The 24,667-nt window shown below is 43.5% G+C and overlaps 2 protein-coding genes across 15 annotated transcripts in view; one reads left to right on the forward strand and one right to left on the reverse strand.

Annotated features, from left to right (window-relative positions):
- Window positions 1-24,667, reverse strand: part of IFT140 (intraflagellar transport 140) — a 248,909-nt gene that overhangs the window by 17,322 nt on the left and 206,920 nt on the right. For all 11 annotated transcript variants that reach the window (XM_043523716.1, XM_043523717.1, XM_043523714.1 and 8 more), the window contains one exon: window positions 396-573. In XM_043523716.1, the coding sequence (XP_043379651.1) occupies window positions 396-573 (178 nt within the window). The remainder of the gene's footprint in view (window positions 1-395; window positions 574-24,667) is intronic.
- TMEM204 (transmembrane protein 204) overlaps window positions 17,283-24,667 on the forward strand; it is a 112,847-nt gene continuing 105,462 nt past the window's right edge. Inside the window, exon 1 of one of the 4 annotated variants that reach the window (XM_037911044.2) lies at window positions 17,283-20,307. In XM_037911044.2, the coding sequence (XP_037766972.1) occupies window positions 20,028-20,307 (280 nt within the window). In that variant the 5' untranslated portion in view covers window positions 17,283-20,027. The remainder of the gene's footprint in view (window positions 20,308-24,667) is intronic. The other 3 variants (XM_043523736.1, XM_027834813.3, XM_037911043.2) reach the window with 3 other exon arrangements.

Raw genomic sequence — 24,667 nt, forward strand, 5'->3', positions numbered from 1 at the left:
CTCACTCATATTGAGTAGTGCCCATAATACTGACTGTAGAACAAGGTCCTGCTCAAGCTGAGTAAGTGGCAGAACTGGGCCCTACATGTTTAGAGGGTGCACTCCATCCCCATTATTATTTATTTCAACATTTCAATAGGGGTAGAAGTTTGACTTGCAAGAAAATAACTGTCAGAATCGCCCCTCTTTACTTTTTTGAAAATTAGTGTTGCATTTACTTTTCTCCAAGATTTTTGCACCCTTCCCAGACTTTGCAAAAATACTTGTCAGTGCTTCAGGAAGTTCATTAGTTACATTGGCTTCAGTGTGAGGACGCATGCACATCTCACTTAGAGTGCTGAGTCTGGACTTTGCTTATTACTAGAAAATGGGCAAGTTGCCACAGGAAGCCCTACCAGCATGCCCAGCTGAATCGCCAACATGGCCACTCTGGCTTCCACCTCTGGTTCTTGTTCCGCCTCCCTTAATGCCTTAGCTCCTCTGGCATGACCCATGTTTCCGAGGCAAACTTTGGCAACATCCAGCCTGTGAGTCTTCACGCACATGCGGGCCATATTCTCCCAGACTGCCTCACTACAAGAAATGAGAAGGCAAAGGGGATTTATTATCTTGAAGAACCTCCCCACAGGATAGACACAGGGATGGGATTCGCTGGAGAAAGCTTTCTCCAGTGCAAGAACTGCTGTATGTAAGATCAGTGCAGTCCTCAATGCATGCAGAGAATTTGAAAGAGGTAGTGAGAGGAGAAAGAAGCAGTCTGTTAGAACTTTTACACTTACTGTATATATGCAAACATATACACTATAAGAAGAGCTTGCACACACTTGCTGTGTGGGGACTTAACAGAAATAAAGATGGGCCTCAGACACAAAGATCAGGGCAAGAGCTGAGCTTTCACCAAGTTAAGGGGGTACCAAGAACTAGGATTTTGTTTCAGACTCATCTCTAAACAGAAAGCAATTATATTTATACAGACATTTATTATGCAGCCTCTGGGTGGATTTGCATAATTTAAAATGTGAAAATTAATGATAATGCCTACAACTGGTATCAATAGTCTCCAGCCAGGTACTGCCTATCATTTAAAAACAAACAATCTACACAAAACTCAAGAAAACTCTTGGGTATGCAGATAAGCCATGCCCTGTTCTGTGAAGCTCAGTGAGCTGGGACTCTGGGGAATTGAATGCAGTTCTAGTGCTGAGGTCTTTGCACTGAAAATGCTCAGCTGCCAGTCTTCCACGGTTCAAGCCAGTAGTTACATATCAGCTAAACTCAATAGTCAGGATGATGCATAGGAAATATCTGACCAACTATTGTATCTTAATTTAAAACTCAGTCAGAAATCCCAAAGATGCACTAACAGTCAGTTCTGGAATGTTTTTCTTTCTTTTGATCCTGTGTTGCATAGAATGAGAATTTCCCAGTGCTAACACACTGATCTGAAAAGAGCCATTAGCACTATGAAATCTCTATAAAGCTATAGAAATGACAGTTCTTGCCAGATGCTATCCTCACATCCAGCATTGAAATTAAGGAATAAATACCAGGACACAAACATTTCATGGTAGATCTCATATTACACCTGAGGCTATTTAAAACAAACAAAAAACAAACACAAACCCCAGAGACAAAATTGACTTTTGTTCAGTCTGTACAGCACCTAGCACAATGGGGTCCTGGTCCATGAGCGGAGCACCTGGGCACTACAGCAGTACTCTCTATAAATACATACATCTGGGGGAAAACACCAGGGAGGGGCCAGAGCTATTTAAGCTAAAGGACAATGGTGGCACAAGAACAACTGGATATAAACTGGTCATGAACAAATTCAGGATGGAAATTAGAAGAAGGTTTCTAACCATCAGAAGGGTGAGGTATTAGATCAGCTTCCCAATAGGAGTTGTGGGGGCAAACAACTTATTAGCTTTAAGAGAGAACTGGACAAATTCATGAGTCTAGTTGTATGACAGGATTGGTTGTGATGATGGGGATAAGGTCCCTTCCAATTTATGTTTTATGTTCCTAAAGCTCAAGCTTCAGGGCTTCAGCTGGTCACCTGAAGGGGTCAAAAAAGGATCCCCCCGCAATGTATTCTGGGTTTTTTAATCATCTTCCTCTGGAGGTCAGTGATGACTATGGTTGGAGATGGGGCATAAGACAGGGTGGTCCAGGGTGGAACCAAGTATTCTTTCTCTCACGCTTAGCTGGCTTGTTCTGGCTCATATGCTCAGGGTTGAACTGATCATGATCTGTGGGGTCAAGAAGGAATTGCACCCAGGTCAGACTGGCAATGACTTGGTGTTTTTTAGCTTTTCTCTGCAGCATGTGGGTGCAGGTCACTTGCGGGATTATTTGGGTGTATCTCATTTAATCCATTCCTTGATATTGCAGAGGCCTTGGGCACTAGTGCACCTTAGTCCCTCCTATTCTCTGCCTGTGGCATAGAACAGTCTAGTCTCCTGCAGACTGTAATACTTTGATCTCATTTTGGTTGTTGGGTTTAGTGTGTGGGTTCATACCCCATGGTATGCAGGAAGTTAGACTAGATAATCTGGTGGCCCCTTTTGGCCATAAACTCTATTACTAATAACAGCAACAACTTAAAGTATAATCAATTTCAAAAAGATGAATTAAATGCAGGATCAAGTCCTGCACCTACACCTCAATCTCCTTTGCAGGTTTTGTGGTTTTACAATCACATTTTTCAATTTAAAAAAAATGTTTTTCCTCTTCCCTCTTGCTGTGGGAAAGACACACACAAACAGGGGAAACTGACTAAACCGGAAACAGCAAAACAGACTAGACACAACCTACCCTCAAACACACACACAGTGGAAAACGTTGTGTGTGTGTCGGGGGGGGGGGGGGGGGGAACAAAAACCACACACACAGAAAAATGTTTTCCCCCTAATCTTTCCAGTGGGAAGATTGTTGTTACAAGTAACACACAAAAAGGTACAAAATTTCCAGGCTGATGTCCTTTTAAATACATGAAATACCCTTAAATCAGGCCTAGGATTTTACAGAGAAAATTAAACAGAAAAAGATCAGAAATAATAAGTCACAGGTGAATTTTCCGTGGTTCAGAGGTTTGGTTCAGTTAAAGTGCTAAAATGTTTGATTAGATGCTTATACAAATTTCTTGCATTGCCAGGACTGGACATGATGCAAAAACAGCCTCTTCTTGCATTACATTGACATGTCCAGTCCCTGCCAGAAACCAAAAGGTGCATGAAAAAAAGAAAATTAATTGGGGGTTGGGGGAAGAAGAGTGAAAAGCCTTATAAAAGTTTCAGGGCCAGATCCTCAGCTAGTGTATCTCAGTGTATCTCCACTGATCACAGCTACGCTGACTTACATCAGCTGAGGATCTGGCCCTCAATAAGTTTTGGGAGATGGTTTGGGTATTTTACCTGAATGATTGTCCATACCTAAAATTAGCAACAGCTGAAGAAAATACTTTGAAAGACTAGGCTGCATTTGGATATCATCTCTGTAACTCAGTTGGATAAACAAAAAGAACAAAGCACATAATCAATATAAAAAATAAGCTATCAACACAGGAACTAAAGACATGTGCATGAGTGTATTTCATTAAAGGAGAAATATACAAGTTCATGTCCAGTTTTGGGCCCCACACTACAAGAAGGATGTGGAAAAATTGGAAAACGTCCAGCGGAGGGCAACAAAAATGATTAGGGGTCTGGAACACATGACTTATGAGGAGAGGCTGAGGGAACTGGGATTGTTTAGCCTGCAGAAGAGAAGAATGAGGGGGGATTTGATAGCTGCTTTCAGCTACCTGAAAGGGGGTTCCAAAGAGGATGGATCTAGACTGTTCTCAGTGGTAGCTGATGACAGAACAAGGAGTAATGGTCTCAAGTTGCAGTGGGGGAGGTTTAGGTTGGATATTAGGAAAAACTTTTTCACTAGGAGGGTGGTGAAACACTGGAATGCATTACCTAGGGAGGTGAGGGAATCTCCTTCCTTGGATGTTTTTAAATTCAGGCTTGACAGGGCCCTGGCTGGGATGATTTAGTTGGGGATTGGTCCTGCTTTGAGCAGGGGGTTGGACTAGATGACCTCCTGAGGTCCCTTCCAACCCTGATATTCTATGATTCTATGTGGTTCATTTAATGAAGGCTGTAGGATGCCAACAGAAGCTGCCAATTGCTGCCTTAATCTGTCTCGTGGAAAAGGACTACATGTTGGGGTTTGTCAGTCTGAAGACAGCATATCTTTGGAAGGGAATAAAGATATTAAGAGTCTGTGACTTGCCCTTGTCCCACAATGTACTTATATAGTCACTGAATTAAAAAAAACCAAAAACCAGGAGTGTTTTCAAGCAATCCTATTTAGAATCACAGATAGATCCTGTTTCTGATTAACTCAGTCACTGCCATACTAACACCCCTCCACTCCTCCATTTTCACCCCATTTCAAGAATAAATTGATAGACTCTCTTGCAGTATGTCATTAAAGTGACATTAAGTAAGTAAAGTGGCTATTAAGGAATAGTGACAATAAGGAAAATGCCACACTAACTCATGATTTATATGAAGATATCCAGGATGCCATATATTGTCAAGTAATCAGAGGAACCCTTCAGGATCTCCTAAATACTCCCTCCCCTGCACTGGACAGCTCAGCAGGAGGTAGATTGCTCACACCAGCTTCAGCACTGAAGTCAAATTTGGCTGGACATATGTGACCTTTGGAAATGTGTATTTTGGTTAAGTGGCATTTGGGAATTGAAGATTGACTACTGACACAAGGAAATATTAACACCATTTGGGAAATGTATAACATTGCAATGGATATGCTAAGAGTGCGCCACGGGATCTGGATCTATCTATTAACATAATGCCTACCCCCTTCATCACAGTGCTCCCTACTCTGCTATCCCTCAGAACGGCTGAGAGAACGTTTTGTCGAACTAATCTGAACCTCATCCATAAAAAGGAGTTCACATTTTCCCAGCAGACCTAAGACCTCTTTGTACGAACTGGGTTTAGATTCCATAGCAAAACCCTCTTCCAGCCCTATCCTGAAGTTGCAGCAGAGAGTGCTTCTTTCCTGATGGCACCTACCTCTCAACAAGAGCACTTTCTATGGTAGGGATTTATGTCTGTGTGCCTTTAGGCTTCCTTGCTACAGCGCTTTGTGGAAAATCAGCTTGCATTTTTACTTCCAGCAGCTAAACACTGCACTCCATGCACCACACTCTGCCACAGGCCATGAAAACTGCAACTAAATCCTCATCCTGACATGTTTGTGGGCATCTTGTTTTTGGCATATAAGAAAATAAAAGGTTTTACTAACTTCCCTTGTATTTCACAGTTAACATCACCCCACATTTTAACTAGTTATGTTTGCCTACAGGAACTGATCAACCAAAATACATCCACTCCCAATGCAGGTGATGCACTTGGTTTTTTTAGGTTCTTGGGGGGGGGGGGGGGGCAAAAATTGCCTCATATGCATAAAAACTGATATAAAGCATGGCATCTGAAAATCTGTATCAATATCTTACATCTAATAGTATCTCTTACCCTCAAAGGATCCCAAGTGTTTTGCAAAAATAAACTGATATACAAACTATACATAGTTTTCTTTATCCACCACTGAAATGCAGCTACATCTAGGTTGGAACACTGGAGCTGTTTAACAACACACAGAAATACAAACAAGTGTAGGTCAGGAAGTGAGAAATATTGTATCCATCTGAAACTGCAGGGGGAATTCAGGGAGGGATATTGTAACTCCCAGCATTGAAATATGGCCAGGACACTGGGATTAACCCTTCCACAACTCTTGCAAACTGGCCATGGAATCTTTAATGATGCCAGATAGCCAATGGGACAGGTTCCCCCCGGGGTGCCACCTGGAACTGGGGTACCACTGAGCCCTCTGACCTACCAGCCTGGGCTCCCATTCACACTATACGGCTGTGACAAGTTGCAAAGCCCTCCAGCCTGCACTTTCACCAGCATTCACATGGCTGGGACATGCCCAGCTGCAGTTACACGCAGGCTCTCTAACCATCAGCTTCCCAGCCTAGGATCCCACAGCAGTACCATCCTGCCTTGGTCAAATCTGGCCAGTATATGGGTTTAATACCGGGTCTGCCTCTCCCTCAATGTGGGGAGGACAATGCACACTTCTGGTAACCAAGCAGAGATTTTCCCCAAGCATTTCAGTCAAAGCTTACTGGTTTATATTAAAACAAGTTTATTATCTACAAAAGATAGATTTTAAGTGATCATAAGTGATAGCAAACAGATCAAAGCAGATTACCTAGCTAATAAACAAAAACGCAAACTAAGCTTAATATACTAAATCAGGGGTGGGCAAACTTTTTGGCCCGAGGGCCACATCGGGGTTGCAAAAGTGTATGGAGGGCCGCCTCCCCAAACAGCCTGCCCCCCTCAGAACCCCTGACCCATCCAACCCCACTCCTGCTCCTTGTCCCCTGACCGCCCCCTCCCGAGACCCTCTGAGCCTAACCACTCCCTTGGGACCCCACCCCCTATCCAACCCTCCCTGCTCCCTGTCCCCTGACTGCCCCGACCCCTAGCCACACCCCCAACCCCTGACAGGCCCCCCAGGACGCCCACGCTTATCCAACCCCCCCATCCAACTTCCCCAGAACCTCTCCCCATCCAACCGCCCCCTGCTCCCTGACTGCCCCCTGGGACCTCCTGCCCCTTATCCAACCCCCTGGCCTCCTTACCATGCCGCTGAGAGCAGCATGTCTGGCAGCCGCACCGCTTGGCCAGAGCCAGACATGCTGTCGTGCTGCCCTGCAGGAGTGTGCAGCCCTGGCGCCAAGAGTGCTGCCCGCATGGCGGCATAACTGCAGGGGAGGGGAGACAGCAGGGAAGAGGGGCTAGCCTCATCGACCGGGAGCTCAGGGGCAGGAAGGACGGTCCCGCTGGCCGGATGTGGCCCGCGGGCTATAGTTTGCCCACGTCTGTACTAAATAGACTGGTTATGAATAGCAGATTCTCACCTTAACTGATGGTATACTCAGACTGGTAGATTCTTGAGGCACCAGCTACACTTGCTTTGCAGCCTGGAATCCCCAGGTGTTTCACACACAGGCTATAAATCCCTTTAGCCTGAGTCCAGCACTTCCCGCAGCTCAGTCTTTGTTCCTCAGGTGTTTCCAGGTGTCCTCTTGTGTGGGGAGTGAAGAACCACATATGATGTCACTCCCTGCCTTATATAGCTTTTACATACGGCGGGAACCCTTTGTTCCAAAGCTTGGTTCCCAGACCAGTTTGTGGAAGAATACTGACATCCCAAGATAGTCTCTTTTGGTCACATGTTCTTGTAGAGTCATAGCAGCCATCGCTCACAGGCTGTCTGTAGCGTTCTCAGAAAGGCTCACCAGGTGGCCTTAGGAGAAACTTATCCCCCTATTGTTTTTCCTAATGGCCCATTACCTTGAATAGGCCCTTCACCACCTACTATCTAGACTGAAAGTATCTTGTCTTGTGGGCGTTACCCAGGTGTAATTATATTTGAAGTACAGATACATAGGCCTTGTCTACACTACCAAGTTTTGTCGCCAAAACTGCCCTTTGTCGACCAAAACAGTGAGTGCGTACACACTGTGAGGTGACTTATGTTGGGAAAATGCCTGGTTTTGGTGACAAAATACATCTACCCTCAAGAGAGACTTACGTCTTTTTCCTCTATATTTTTGTTGACAAAGTGCCAGTATAGACACCACGCTTGACTTCATGGCTTTTATTGGCCTCCAGGAAGTGTCCCACTATGCCCATCCTAACTGCTCTGGCCAGCAGTTTGAACTCCACTGCCCGGCAGCCAAGTAAACTACCATTCGCCACTCCCCCTGAGAAGCCCTGGGAATTTTTGAAATTCCATTTCCTGTTGGCTCATCGCATCTGTCCAGGTGACCATGGCGGGTTATTGCAGCAAACACTCTCCTGCTTGGACCACTGCAGAGCTGTTGGATCTGCTCAGTTTATGGGGAGAGGAGGCTGTGCAGTCCCAGCTGCGCTTGAGCCATAGGAATTGGGATACCTAGGGGCAGATTTTTCGAGGCTTGTGTGAAAAGGGCTATGATCGGGACATGCTGCAGTGCACAGCGAAGATAAAGGATCTGAGGCAGGTGTACCATAAGGCAAGGGAGGCAAGCCATCGCTCAGGTGCTTCACCTAAGGCCTGCCGTTTCTCTCAGGAGCTGGATGCTATCCTCGCTGGTGACCCCATCTCCATCGCCAAGAGCCTTGTGGATACTCTGGAGGGCACAGAGGTGGCAGAAAGAGGACCTAACCCACAGGATGAAGTTATTGATGAAGAGGTGGAGTTATATGAGGATGTGCAGCTCCTGGCGGGGTCGCTCAGTGGGGCAGGCAGCCAGGAACTGTTCTCCACTGTAGAGGTGTCCAGCCAGTCTCAGCAGTTGCTCTCCGGGGAGCAAGAAGTAGAAGATGAGACCCCTGGTAAATGGCTGTGGCTTGTGTCGTATGGAGGTGGGTTCAGGGCATAGAAATGTGGGAGGCTGGCTGTGTTTCTGGGAGCTGGACATTTCTGTGTGTAGTTAATCAGTACAGCGGAACAGGGTGTTGATGCACACCGAGATCTCACGGGAAATCTCCAGGAAAGTTTCCTGGAGGTACTCGGTAACCCTCTGCCAAAGGTTCTGTGGCAGGGCTACTTTGTTCCTTCCCCCATATTAGGAAACTTTCCCATGCCATTCAGCAATCACTTGTGCAGGGACCAAAGCGGCACAAAGCGGCAAGCAGCATAGGGAGCAGGGCAAAAGCCACAAGCATGGAGTAGATGTACCCTCATTTCCCTACTTACCCTTACCAGTGAGAAGTCTGCTAAAATGACCCCCGTCTGTGAAAAAGTGTGGGAGAATTTTAGAATTTGTTCCCTAGAATGCTGTACCATGACCCTTACAAAGAGGGTGTGAGTGTGTGCTCTTTTCCCCATGTGGCGCATCCCCCTGCCCCCACAACACTCACCATGCATTGGGTGTTCGCAGAGATGTGTGCCTGGCTAGGGTCAGTGAGAAAGTAATGACAAAGTTGTAAAAGGTGTATTTAATTGAAATGTTTCAATGCTGTGCATGAATTTAACAATCCTGCTTCTTTGCATTGTCCCCTGTGCTTCACCAGATGTGGCCTTCAGGAACACCCCACGAACCCCGATCAGCGCACCTTTAATCTGCCAAAGGCACATTAAACTGTCATCCAGCACCTACTAAGTCTTTTGTTGAACCGCTCCTTACTGCTGTCCCATGTAAAGTTTCATGAGCCATGGCTGTAAGGAATCACTATGGGCTGTGACACGGTCAGGCCAGATGGCTACAGAAGAGTGATCCTATTGGGATCTGGGAAGTGCTAAAGGATCCCCCCCCCCAGCCTAAGAGGGGGATCCACAGGACCTGGACACCAAATGATTATGGGGGACAACAAATGAAATAACAGGGACAGGAGTGTGGTCAAAGGAAGGGAACCAGACGGGGAAACCGAGCAGAGAGATACAGAAGAGTGATAGAAGGCAGATATATTAGTCCCAGATTAAGTAGATCTCTGTTCTCTGGGTAAGGTAACAGTGGCAGTTCCAGAACAAGCAGGAACTTGCTGAACCAGTTAAGGCGGGCTAGTTAGGACACCTAGAGCCAATTAAGAAGAAGCTGCTAGAACAATTAGGACAGGCTGGCTAATCAGGGCACCTGGATTTAAAAAGGACCTCAATTCAGTTAGGGAGGGGTGCATAAGGAGCTGGGAGTGAGAGGACCTGCTGCTGGAGGACTGAGGAGTACAAGAATTATCAGACACCAGGAGGAAGGTCCTATGGTGAGGATAAAGAAGGTGTTTAGGGGGAGGCCACGGGAAAGTAGTCCAGGGAGTTGTAGCTGTCATGCAGCTGTTACAGGAGGCACTCTAGACAGCTAGAATCCACAGGGCCCTGGGCTGAAACCCAGAGTAGAGGGCAGGTCTGGGTTGCCCACAAACCTCCCAACTCCTGATCAGACACAGGAAGAGTTGACCTAGACTGTGGGTTCTACCAGAGGGGGTCTCTGGGCTGTTCCCTGACCCACATGGTGGATCAGCAGAGACTGCGGGGGTTATTAGTCTTCTTTTCCCCATGCTGGCCAATGATGAAGTTATCTGAGTGAACGGCAGATTTGAGCCACGAAAGTGGCCAAACTGAGGGCTGCTGTGAATCTCTGAGGTGAGCAAATCCGTCAATAAGCACAGGACCCACCAAGGTAGAGGAGGAACTTTGTCACAGGGCATTTCAACATCCCCCACTGTAATCTTCTGTTTAGGAAAGAAAGTCCCCACTTGCAGCTTTTTGTACAGGCTGGTGTTCCTGAAGATGCGTGCGTCATGCACCTTCCCAGACCACCCCGCATTGATGTCAGTGAAACGCCCACAGTGATCCACAAGCGCCTGCAACATCATGGAGAAGTACCCCTTCCTATTGATGTACTCTGTTGCAAGGTAGTCTGGTGCCAAAATGGGCAAGTGTGTGTTATCTATCACCCCTCCACAATTCGGGAAACCCATTTCTGCAAAGTTGTCCACTATTTCACGCACATTTCCCAGAGTCACGGTCCTTCATAGCAGGATGCAACTTATTGCCCTGCACACTTGCATTAACGCAGCCCCAAAGGTCGACTTCTCCACTCCAAATTGATTTGCGACTGACCAGTAGCAGTCTGGAGTCACCAGCTTCCACACAGCGATTGCCACACGCTTCTCTACCAAGAGGGCAGCTCTCATTCTGGTGTCCGTGAGCCACAGGTCGGGCAAGCTCCGCACACAGTTCCAGGAAGGTGGCTTTCCGAGTCTGAACATTCTGTAGCCACTGCTAATCATCCCACACCTGCATGACGATACAATCCCACCATTCAGTGCTTGTTTCCCAATCCCAAAAGTGCAACGGTCTACCCTATGCACCTGCTCTGTGAATGCCAAAAACAATCTAAAGTTGCAGAATGTTGGATGCCTGCAAGTCTTCCTCAGTTAGGAAGTTCATGATTAACTGCACTGCCGTCCGCAAAGTCTTCATGACAATTAACAGAGCATAGGAGAGCAGGGCGGGATCCATCCCTTCGCACAAAAATGCTGGGTGCACAGCAAAGAAGGGCTGTTGCAAAAATGTTGTGAAAGAAAGCCAGAAGCCCATGGAGTGCTGGGACAGAAAGCAATGCATCATGAGACATTTAGCCCTGTCCCAAGATCTGCTCTGTGGTCCCATAACACCTAGTGACAGAAGCTGTCAAGCTGGACTGTGGGATAGGTACCCACAGTGCATTGATCACGCTGTCGATGATGGTGCCCCCATGGTGGACGTGATCTGCTGACAGAGGGAGCAAGTGTGAACATGAAATTGCGATTTTTATTATGTTGACTTTTGGGAGTCAACATCACTTTTGTCGACACAAATAGTATAGATATGGCCTTTGTCAGTATTTATAATTTCAGATACAAAAATGATACATGCATACAAAGAGGATAATCATATTCAGCATATCACAACCTTTTCAATGACACCTTACATGACCCATCTTACATAAAATGCATTATAATTATGTCATAATCATATCATAATATCACTGTGAAGAATATGGGGTGCAGTGTCACAGCCAGGACCTTAGTTTTACCTCTCATGAGAAAGATGGTACCTCCAGCAGCAAAATGCTCCTACACCATGGTGACTGAGAGAGAACAGTGAATAACCAATACCATTTCTGACAGCACCAAGCTCTTCATTAAAGGTCTCTCTTGCAAGTACTTATTATCTGCTCCACTTGTGAGGTCTGGTAGGCTCAAAGCAAAAGCTGGTATGGCGGCAGGCATATATCAACTAACCATTTTAGATAACACAATGATCTATAAGATATCAGCAGAAGCACTTCCATGTCTCTCTGCTTGTCAGGGATATTGCTCTGGTCCTAAGAGTGGCAGAATCTTTTGCTTCACTCTTATGAATAAGCAGTGAGACGCTTCCGAGAAGCACAGATACCGATGTCCAGCCATCAATATATAAAACTGTAGCACAACAAGATGAATGAAGGTAAGAAAAGGGAAAGTCTCTGGATAGAATGCACACAATACATCCTCTCAATTCAGTCCAAAGCACAGCCACATGCTGTTAATCTCTTGACAAGTATTACTGCAGCATAAAAGACATTAAGGTCTATAAACGGCAGTGACGTTTCCAGTTCAGTCTTGGGCTTGGTGTCACACACACAAAATTCCAAGTAATAATCAACCCTTCCCCCATCTTGTATTCTGAGAATTTCCTGTTCCCTGAGTTTTTCTTTGGAAAGCTAACTCACATCTGTAGTTCATCAGCCAGAGCTGGGAAACTAATGAAGACCAGATGCAGTGGGAGAGTGATCAGAGCCTAAGAATGTGCTCTCTTCTTCTGTTTCAAGGGGCACATGCTTATCCATGAAACACATTAATAAATCAGACATGATCTGCCTCTGTGCTACAGACTGGCCCCAAGACTCAGACCATCTAAACAGTGTATGGATGGTGCAATGACTTTAATCCCCCCTCTCCATGTAACTGGGTACAAGTTTTACTACACAATTATTGTTTCAATTTTTCTCTTACATACTAGATCCTTTCAGAAGCTATTATGACAAGTTCCTATTAAATTAATGTCATGACATTAATCCTTTTGCTGCTGTATATATTTCAACAGCCACTTTATATGAAAGCCCAAATCAAATAGAATGCCAACCTGGAAGCTCTAGAGATGCATATTTGTTAAAATGTACTTCACCACAAAAATCTCTCTTAAATCAGGGAACACATCTCTCTGTAATACATGAGAACACAACATTTTTGTTCTTACCACTAATTTCTTTGCCAGCAGAAAATTGACATTTCCCTTCACCTTGGGTCCCTGCATTGAGTCAAATAAGCTACTGAGCATTTTACTTTCAAAGACTCCTTTGTGATCCTAAAGGGGGAGTTCCCTGCCAAGATCTCTTGAAGTCTGTAGAACAGCTACACTCCATTTCAGTGAGATTCACAAATCCAAACACAGGTTCTTCTCTTTATCCCTATCCTGTTCCCACTGAAGTCAACTGCAACCTCCAGTTGACTTCAAGTGCAGGATCATGTCCTTAATTAACATTTCTAGCTAGGACAGACAACTATCCCAGGCTAGATTTCAGCAATCTTCTGAAGCAGATTCTAGATCATTTTTAAACTGAGATGTTCTCTTTTGACTAGTAGGCAAGCAGAAGCACTTCCATTGACTGGGAGTGGAGAGAGGGAAGCACCCTTCATTAAGGTGTGACAAAGCAGCTGTGAAAAGTAGTCAAGCTGTGTGGTTCTTCTGTGTCTGTGACACGATGGAAATTATTCTTAAAACTGCAGCTGAATGAAGACTGGATATATCAGAGAGGACAGATTCTGCTTCCACTTCGGGAAGATGACCTCCCTGACAGCACTCCACATTACAGTGTGTGAGAGTGGTTGCAGTGGACATTAAAGACACGTATACCAGTTAAATGTAAAAGTCTAAGGAAAGTCAGTTTCATTTCTAAACTTGGCAACTAAAAACCCTGAATGAAGGCAATAATTATGCATTCAGTTCCTTTATACCATCTATTCAGGTTCTCAACAGTTCATAACTGTCTAAGTCAGCCAGCTGGGAATAGAATGGATGTACAATTCTAGTGTTGAAGTGTTTACGGTGTGGTAAGCTTGATAGTAAACAGTGTCTGGGCTTGCTTATACAAACCCTGTAAGACACTGAAGCCTCGCCCTTTCCTTAAACTCCACCCATTGCCTACGTGCTGCTTTTGGGGTGTTTTCATGAAAAGGAAAAGGATGGGATGAAGCAGGTGCTTTTTCCTAAGGAAAATTAAGAACATCTACTGCTATTTTTCAAATGTTAGTTACGTGTGTTTGCCTGGAATTACAGTATTTTAAAGCCACACCAAAAAATAAAGCAATGTTAGAATAACGTCAATGCTATGACTTTGACCCACAACAGCAGGAAACTCTGATTGGAAGCTGAAATCCATTCTTAACTCTGACTCATATCTGATAGGGCATGCAAAATCAGCAACTGGACCAAGGATCCCTTTAGGGGCCCAAATCAGCTGCAGTACTTAGACATGACACGCTGAGACAGAGTGACCATTTCAACCTTAACGTTATGACTCCTGTGGATTTAATGCTGATTCTTAAGAGTGATATGTAAATCTTTTTTTTTTTTAAAAAGTACATTAGTATTACCCCCTGTTGTGAATATTACGGCACAGTAGGTGAGTTTCAGCTGAGAGTGAAGTTAGTCACAACCTTTATATTTTGTGCTTCTTACACCTCTCGCTCCTAGTATAATAGACTTGAAAAATGACACTTGTAGGTTTAAAAAACAAAACAAAAAACAACAAAACAAAACAAAAAAACTTTTTAGATGAACTCGGTACAGTAGGACTAAAATGCAACAAGAACCCCAATCCCACAATGCACTTTGAGCATGTGAATAGCCACACTCACTTCCGGGTGACTACTCACTGTAAAGGTTTGGAAAGGGTTTGGCAGTTGGAACACACCTTCCACACTCCTACAAGAACCCTAAAGGATTGAAATTCTTAAGAGCTAGGGGGGTTCCTGTACGGCCTTGCCCAATGGAAGCATAAGAGCCACAAGGGCAAATCCTGTGTATATGGAATCTTTCAAGGAGGAATATTGGTGTGCCAGCAACAGCCAGTTATTATTGCTATTTATACACAGGCATAGGTGTTACATACCCTGAGCTACTTTGGTCTGCAAATGCCTAGCAGAACTCAGTGTCTCTGCAAAACTGTTATTTTGCTTCTATGATTGTGCTCGTATTTGGAATTTTACTAATTTACAGACTTGGATGTTGTGATTGTTTGCCAAAACCAAATCTTTTAACAGGATTATACTCTATCTAAATAAATGTAAAAGGCAGGTAAGTAATATGTTTTGACTGTCCCCAAATTAATAGGGAGGGGAATTCAGCACATTAGTAACTCAGGTTTTGTCAACACTACAGCTTATGTTGGTATAATTTATGTCGCTCAGGGGGATGAATAAATAAAGCTCTCTCCCATCGGCTTAAATTAGAGAGTTTACAATGGCTCTGAAAATAAGGTTAATATACTAACTTACATTTACATATTGGTTTCCGTTCAGAAGGATCCCAAAATGCTGTATAAACTCAAAGTGATATGCAAACTATAACCAGGGATCATTTAACTCACCTCTGAACTTAAACTATCTCTGGGTGGAACACAACAGCTGTTTAACTGCAGACAGGAACACCAAACAACAATTTATAGCAGGAAGTGAGGAAATCTTATCTAATTGAAATGCCATGATTAGTGCAAGTTATTAATGTGATGAATTGCTCCTCATACTCTGTTATTTGGGGCATATTAGTTGAGTGGTGTGGTGAAACTTACAGTGCTACTGCACTATCCAATCTATGGTTAAATACATATAAATGTATGTCTCCCATCACTATGATATCTGAATCCCTCGCACTCATTAATTAATGTATTCCCATAACCCCTGTGAAGTCAGGTAGTATTATCGTTCCTGTTCTGCAGATGGGGAACTGATGCACCACGAGACTAAGTGATTTGACCAAGGTCATACAGGAAACTTGAGGCAGAGATGAGAACTGAACGCAGATCTTGAGTCACAATCTAGTGCCTTATCCTCAAGATCGTCACCTCTCCTTGGGGACACGCCAAAGTCTAGCACCTGTCATGAGAAATGTTCAGTTTTTTAAAACTGTTTTTAATTTAGAAGAGTGATGGGATGTTCCTAAACTAAATAATTTGTGTGAAGAGCAGAAGTGGAGGATTTAAAATGGTTGGACTGGTTGTGTTCAGCTATTTTATAATTAAATGCATTGCTAATATATGACATGGCTGAGAGAGGACACATTATATACATTCAAATGATAAACTCCTGAAAATAGGAGTCTATAAAAACCCGGCCGATCACTTTGGGTATGTCTACACTGCAATGAAAGGCCGATAGCATGGCTGCAGCTGGCCTGGGTCAGCTTACTCAGGCTTGGGGGGATGGAAAGAGGCTCGGGCTGTCAGGCTACAAATTGCAGTGTAGCTGTTCGGACCAGGGCTGAAGCCTGGGCTCTGAGATCCTGCAAGGAGAGAGTCACTGAGCCCAAACACTGACATTGCAAATTTTGGCTCATAGCATGAGCCCACAAGCCCAACTCAACTGCAGGCTCTGAGACTCAGTGCCACAATTTTTTTATTGCAGTGTACACATACCGTTTAAGTCTGATAGACCATGCTTTTTTAAATGTCAGTGGACTCCTCTATCAAAGTCAGCCATGAACACACCACTAACACCTTTAGCTCATTCTTCTTAATCAATCAAGCATTTTTAAGTACCAGTAGCTTGAACTGATAAGCCTTATTTCCTTCTTTCTGAGATATTTATAGGCCCTCAATCACTGCGTATTTAAGGGACAAGTATTTCCATCCTTTCTCAGTAAAAGAAACTTAGAGAATAACATAGAAGAGTTGTCTGTGAGGGAACATTCAGCTGTTAGTTCTAACTTCTTGTGCCAACAGTGATCTGAGATGCAGTGCCTGAGGGAGGGGTAACATAAAGCTTTGCCTCCTTGGTAATGTTGCATTGGCTTTAATTTAACTTGTTTTTTAAACCAGTTTAGTTAAGCTGCTGCAAACCCCTGGGTGGACACTTATTTTGGTTTAGCTTTAACCCTATTTCCAATTAATCTAAGTTAAACCAAAAAAACCTGCTCTTCAACTAAAATAAGAACCTTCACTTGGTGTTTGCACTGGTTTAACTAAATCAGTTTAAATTCATACCTGAGGACTTGTCTATAAGAGAAAGGTGTACTGGTTTAATCTAAGGTTTTCTTCTTCACAAGTTTATTTATTAAACTGTTCTGGAATGATGACCAATTCCTTATCTCTGAACATCAGACCCTGCTAGTTTTATACAATTCTTTCATGGATACGAGACCACTGTGATCACCTAGTCTGACTTCCTATATAACACAGGCACTAGGACTTCCCTGAATTAATTCATTTGAACTAGAGCATACATTTTAGAAAAACATCAAATTTTGGTTTTAAAATTCCCAGTGATGGAGAATCTACCATAACCTTTGGTAAATTGTTCCAGTGGTTAATTACCCTTACTGTTAGAAACTGGCACCTTATTTCTAGCCTAAATTTATCTAGCTTCAACTACTTGTCATTGGATCATGTTATACCTTTATCTGCTAGACTGAAGAGCCCTCTATTATCAAATTTCTGTTCTTCATGTAGGTACTTCTAGACAGTGGTCAAAACACCTGTGAACCTTCTCTTCGATAACATAAATAGATTGAGCTTCTTCCTCACATCTTTCACTATACGGCATGTTTCTCAATAATTAATAATTCTTATGGCTATTTTCTGAATTCTCTCCAATTTTTTGACATCCTTCTTGAAATGTGGACACCAGAACTAGACACGGTATTTCAGTAGCAGTCACACCAGTGCCAAATACAGAAATAATAACAACCTCCCTACTTCTACTCGACATTCCTGTTTATAAATCCAAAGATTACAATAGCCCTTTTAGCTACAGCATTTAACTGGAAGCTCACATTCAGCAGATTATATCCCCCAGTCTTTTCAGAATCACTGCTTCCAAGTACTGAGTTCCCCAGCCTCAAATATGGCCTGCATTCTTGGTTCCAAGATGTAAGACTTTACATTTGGCTGGTATTGAAACACATATTGTTTGCTTGCACCCAACTTATCAAGTTATCCAGATTGCTTAGTATCTTCCTTATTTACCACTGCACCAATTTTTGAGTTATCTGCCAATCTGTTCAGTAATGATTTCTGTTTTTTCACAGGTTATTGATAAAACATGTTAAATAGCATAGGGTAAAGAACTTATTGCTGTGGGATCCCAGTAGAAACATACCCAACTCAATGATGATTCTGTTTGCAATTCCATTTTAAGACCTATCTGTCAAACAGTTTTTAATCCATTTAATTCAGATAACTCTCCTCAATACGCACATAGTCCCAAGGCTGGTGTGCACACTTAGCTTGCTATGCTGCAGTTAGTTCTACATTTGTATGTGAAAACTGTCACAACACTAAGGCTATGTCTACACTAGAGGCCTTACAACAGCACAGCTGTACCGATGCAGCTGCGCTGCTGTAAGATCTCTCTTGTAGCGGCTCTATGCCAACGGGAGAGCTCTCTCCCGACGACATAATTAAATTACCCCCCAATAAGCAGCAGTAGCTATGTCAGCAGGAGAAGCTTTCCTGCCGACATAGAGTTGTGCACACTACCACTTATGCTGGAGAAATTTATGTCACTCAGGGGTGTGTTTTTTCAGACCCCTGAGCAACATAAGTTTTGCCGACATAAGTGGCAGCGTAGACATGGCAATAACGTCCACAGAGTCTGAAGGGGGTTCCCCAGATTTCCCAGCAGAGCCACAAGGGGGCAAAGCAAGTCAGGACTGGGGTGTCAGCCCTGCACAGGCAGAATGCATTAGAGCAGTGGTTCTCAACCTGTTCCATACTGCGACATCCCCCACTTTTCCATTCCAGAACCACCTCAGAACACCCTATCTGTCCATGATCTCCCTCTCTTCCACAACAGGTCAAGGGCTGAGTGGTCTCAAACCCAACATGCATCCGATGAAGTGAGCTGTAGCTCACGAAAGCTTATGCTCAAATAAATTTGTTAGTCTCTAAGGTGCCACAAATACGCCTTTTCTTTTTGCGAATACAGACTAACACGGCTGCTACTCTGAATTCTGATACAGTTTGCTTTCAATATAAAACATTAAGAAAGCCCTCAGTGCTCCACTGCATTTGCCTCTGCAGAGTTGACATTATGGTTGAATTTATGGGTTTGTTTTTTGTTTGGGGAGGTGCTCACTGATTTGTTTCTTGTGATCCCTTCAGATGCACAAACGGATCCAAATCCCTTCAGTCCCACAGCATCATGCTTCTCTGGCTGACTGGTTGGTTTGGTTATTATTCTTTCTGTGAGGGAAAGAAAAGGAGAAGGAGGGGGGACACTGGAAGGAGGTGAGAGAAGAAGGGGGGACTAGGTTTTTAGAAGTCTCCATAATGTTTTCCTTTCAGGAAACACATCCTGTTAACGTTTGACTGCGGTGGCAGTGGCTCTGTTTGTTGCAGTCGGCTACGCCCTGAGGCTCACCAAAAACAGCCACAAAAACAACCATTTCCTCTCTGTTGAGAGACAGAGGGGGAGGAAAAAAACCCACTTCCTCACAGCAGAGTTTCTGCTCTCCAGCCCTCTTTCACTCGCTGCTCTGACAGTGTAAGAGAAACCGGAGAGGAGCAGATTCCTCAGGATACTCCAAACTTCCAGAGCACCTTTGGGATGAAGACTTTCACTTCAAATTTGGCTTGGATTTAGAATGAAGTTTCTCTCTGTTTGTGGGATGTTCTGAGTTTTGTGGCTGAAAAGGCTTTCAGAGGTGCTACTTCATGACTCTTATGTGAGTCTCTTTCTCCTCTTGCAGCTGCATTCTGAAGAGTTGAGGCATTGTGTCTGCAAGCATTTCAGTCTGTTTTCCCAGGAACAACCCAGGTTTTCCCACTTCAAGACTGGATACTCTCTGGCTTTGCCTTGTCCCAGAAGGAATGGACCTCCCTGTTCTTCAGTTCATCACCAGACTGGCTTTGCTCATCCAGGTACAGGAAGGTGGATAAGGCACAGCTTGGAAGGACAGAGACCTGCAAACTCTTCTTTGCACTTGTATTTTATGGAATTCTTCTACCTACCTGACTGTGTTCTTATCTGCTTGGTCAGAAACACCTTAGGAGTCGACTTTGAGAATGAACGGTGATGTTCTCTAGCCCCCCATAACATCCTACTGCAGCTGCCTCCTATTTCAAGTCCTACTTCAATGTGCTGCAGCTCATCAGGACCTTGGATCTTCTGCAAATAGAGACTGGCAGCAGTCAACAGTCAGATATGACTGTCCAGAAACTGGTAGCCACAGCTGTGTTGGTAGCCCTGGTCTCACTTATTCTTAACAATGCAGCTGCCTTTACTCCCAATTGGGTATACCAGACCCTGGAGGATGGGCGTAAGCGCAGTGTGGGGCTGTGGAAGATGTGCTGGCTGGCAGAGAAGGGGAGAGGAGGTGCAGGCACGGGCACCAGACATGGGCAAGGGGAGGAGCGAGAGTGTGAATCCCTGGGCTGGGGTTCAGAGTCAGCCGGGTTCCAGGAATCTCGTAGCACTGTCAAACGTAAGTCCCATGTTTTGTCTTCTGTGCTTACTTTGGATTATGATTTCTATAGCACCACTGGTGTGCATGGCACTGTACAGACAAAGTCCCTGCCCAGAGGAGCTTACAGGCTAATGGACTGAAACTGAGAGGTGCTGAGCACCTGCTGAAGTCAAAGGGAGTTGTGGGGTTCTCAGCTCCTCTCAGGATCAGGCCCCAAATAAACAAGAATGAGGCCAGTTATAAACAAGTCAATAGAAAGTGATGGGCTCTAGAATAAGTATAATATATCTCACTATCAAGCTTATATGAGACTGGGAAAAAAGGCAGGCAAAAAGTGCACTAGAAATAATACATCTGGGAACCACAAGTCTAGACCTTTGAGACACATCTCCAGTAGCTTCTCTAGTGCTTCTCCCCATGCCATACCTATTCAACTATAACACTCTGCTGCAAGCTCAAACCTTCCTTCCAAACACAGCAAAACCTTGACCAGGTAGTGGTGGTGGGGACTGTTTTTTTTTAAAGTATTTAACTAATAAGAATTCAAAAAGAAATAGGCAGAGTCTCCAGATACAGACAATGAGTAATACCGGTTTTCATCCTTACTTGTTTTCTACTGAGGAGAGAAAAAAAGATCGTAAGATCCTGGGTGGATTAAAAAATATAAAATGGAGAAGGGTTGTGGTGAAGGAAATATTTATTGTTCTTGGTGGAAAAACAGACGGTAAATACTCTGCAAGGGGAACATCCAAATCACTAAATACCACATTTTTGTAAATTCATAGACTCCCCATGGGATGGATAGAATATATATGGGTTAAACTGTGGTGGGAGCTATTTAAAAGTTTTGGCTAAAACAGAATTTACAAGCCAACTTGCAGAACAGTACCAGCATTATCTGAATAATCAAGAGTGCAGTTCATTAATCATATTTACAACATTAAGGGCTGGATCCTGCTCTCACTTAAGATATGAAAGTAGGATTGGGCTCAATCAGCAACATTCAACTCTGCTACAACTGCTACAGCTAAGCTGCTGACAGAACTTCACTGCAAGCTTCTGTTTTCAGCAGTTCACTTACTTGTGAGTACTGGGTCTGGAATAAAATCTGATAAACAAACATTCAGAACAGGAGTGCTTTGGGTCTGTTCATTTTTTAAGACAAGTTAAATAGTAATTTAATTGCATCCTCCAGTGACAGAAATGAAAAGTGTGAACAGCTGTAAAATTGGTATCACATCCCCTACCTCACAGGATTGTCTATAGGCTTTGTTAATGTTTGATTCATGTTTGAAGTGATTTAAGGTCCTTGAAAGGTGTAATTAAGTACAAAGTACTGTTATTACTAAAAGAAGAAAAATAGATGCAGGAGATTTCAGATGAGTTTTTTAATGTTTTAAAATGCATATAGAGTTAATCTAGTCCAGAATGTGGACTGTTGCGTTGGCCTTTTCCATGCTTTTTGGGAATTAAAATAAGAAAATGAAGAAGGACTTTTGTTTGTCTTGCAGAACAATGCTTTCCTATGCACAGACGCTTTTTTTTTCAAAAAATATTCATACTTTTTTAGCACATGTGCCAAGTGTGAGCCTGTACAGACATCACCCACAAATGAAAACCTCCTGAGCTGTTAAAAAACCCGAGACCTGATTTCTTTTTAAATTCTGATCCTTAATGATGTCATAGAACTAGTTACAAAAGTAATATGCCTATCTGTAATTACACCACTAGAATCATTGCACTCCATCAGGTTAACAATCTAAGCTACATCTCCAAAAGAGCACACACAGTTTTTTTAAAAGTGGACATTTTGCACACAAGAGCATGTGTAAGCTCTTGGCACACATGGCATTTTGAAATCACATGCAAATTAGCATGTGAATGTCTTGTTCTGCACCATTCAGAAAATGGATGGCCCTAAAAAACTTTCATATCAGCATCAGTTCCACTGAGGAATTTTGTGAGCACCAATTTCTCACCTATTAAAGCAAATCTTGACTAAGAATGTCTAGAGTTCAGAAAAGTGCATAAATTATAGCAGGAATAAGTCTAATCATTCATTTTACTTGCAAAGAAGCATCCCCAATGGTTTGAATTTAAATAAGGTCCCATAAGACTAACGAATAAATTCTTTATCTCACAGGGAGCAAGTTTTAGATAAAAAGATCATTTTGAATCTCTATAAAGGGATGTTTTTAAAGAAGGTCATGCAAATCTAATGGTAAAAACTGCCTCATAAGAAATCTTGTAAGCAACAGTCTTACTGAATACATTCAAGACAAAGATGCTTTTCTGAGGACCTCATAGTCACGATGGGCCTGGTTCTGCATTCATTACACAACAGGCTCTGTATTTGTTTTTATGTTGCTATAGAGTACAGCTCTAACAGCAATGTATGTATTGTTCTAGTAAGATATGATAATATTCTCATCTGTTAACTATAGATAAATCACAAACACATACACACAAACACACTGATCAACCTCTGAATGAGTAAATTCAGTCCTTAAAAGTGAAGATGTGGTTTAAAGTTTAATACTTTGGATGTATGAGCAAAATTATAATAATCCAAATTAAACTGCATTTCAGTGCCATTTGAATGCTGACAAATAGAAAACATATGGGTCTGTTTAAGTAATACAAAAAAGGTTACAGCCTCTCATATTTAAATTGATTTTTAATATATGCATTATTATTTCATATTTGGGGTTATTTTCCTTGCAAAACTTTTGAGAATGCGTGTTTACATATACTGACAACTTCCATTTCAATACTGCAGTATGTAACTAATAGCTAAGTGACTGAACTACTACAAGGTTGTCCAAATCAAACAGGGGAAAGTATGCAGTAATATGTATATTCACAACACAAGAGCATGGCAAATTCTTCCAAAAACCAGGAGCCATTACAAGACTTTCAAAATATATTCCATTTTGCACAGCTGGAATTAAAATGTATGTGAATGTGTGTGAGAGTCTTTGGGTTAAGTTTAGAGGCAAGAGCAACAAGGGTGATGTCGTGGTGGGCGTCTGCTGTAGACCACCAGACCAGGAGGATGAGGTAGACAAGTCTTTCTTCGGACAACTAACAGAAATTTCCAGATCACAGGCCCTGGTTCTCATGGGGGACTTCAATCACCCTGACATCTGCTGGGAGAGCAATGCAGCAGTGCACAGACAATCCAGGAAGTTTTTGGAGAGTGTTGGGGACAACTTCCTGGTGCAAGTGCAGGAGGAACCAACTAGGGGCTGTGCTCCTCTTGACCTGCTGCTCACAATCGGAGAAGAATTGGTAGGGGAAGTAGAAGTGGGTGGCAACCTGGGCAGCAGTGACCATGAGATGGTCGAGTTCAGGATCCTGACAAAAGGAAGAAAGGAGAGCAGCAGAATACAGACCCTGAACTTCAGAAAAGCAGACTTTGACTCCCTCAGGGAACTGATGGGCAGGATCCCCTGGGATGCTAATATGAGGGGGAAAGGAGTCCAGGAGAGCTGGCTGTATTTTAAAGAAGCCTTATTGAGGGCCTAGGAATAAACCATCCCAACGTGCAGAAAGAATAGCAAATATGGCAGGCAACCAGCTTGGCTTAACAGAGAAAGCTTCAGTGAGCTTAAACACAAAAAGGAAGCTTATAAGAAGTGGAAACTTGGACAGATGATGAGAGAGGAGCATGAAAATATTGCTCAAGCATGCAGGGTGTAATCAGAAAGGCCAAAGCATAATCTGAGTTATAGCTAGCAAGGGATTTGAAGGGTAACAAGAAGGGTTTCTACAGGCATGTTAGCAACAAGAAGAAGGTCAGAGAAAGTGTGGGACTCTTACTGAATGGGGGAGGTAATGTTGTGACAGATGATGTGGAAAAAGCTGAAGTACTCAATGCTTTTTTGCCTCGGTCTTCACAGACAAGGTCAGCTCCCAGACTGCTGCACTGGGCAGCATAGTGTGTGGAGGAGGTGAGCAGCCCTCAGTAGTGAAAGAACAGGTTAAGGACTATTTAGAAAAGCTGGACATGCACAAGTCCATGGGCCGGATGCAACACATCCGAGGGTGCTGACGGAAGTGGCTTATGTGATTGCAGAGCCATTGGCCATTATCTTTGAAAACTCGTGGTGATCGGGAGAGGTCCCGGACAATTGGAAAAAAGTAAATATAGTGCCCATCTTTAAAAAAGGGAAGAAGAAGAATCCGGAGAACTACAGACCAGTCAGCCTCACCTCAGTCCCTGGAAAAATCATGGAGCAGGTGCTCAAGGAATCCATTTTGAAGCACTTGGAGGAGAGGAAAATGATCAGAAACAGTCAAGATGGATTCACTAAGGGCAAGTCATGCCTGATCAACCTGATTGCCTTCTATGATGAGATAACTGGCTCTGTGGATA

The sequence above is a fragment of the Chelonia mydas genome, chromosome 10 (genome assembly GCF_015237465.2).
Source record: "Chelonia mydas isolate rCheMyd1 chromosome 10, rCheMyd1.pri.v2, whole genome shotgun sequence".
In the NCBI taxonomy this organism is placed as follows: Eukaryota; Metazoa; Chordata; order Testudines; family Cheloniidae; genus Chelonia; species Chelonia mydas.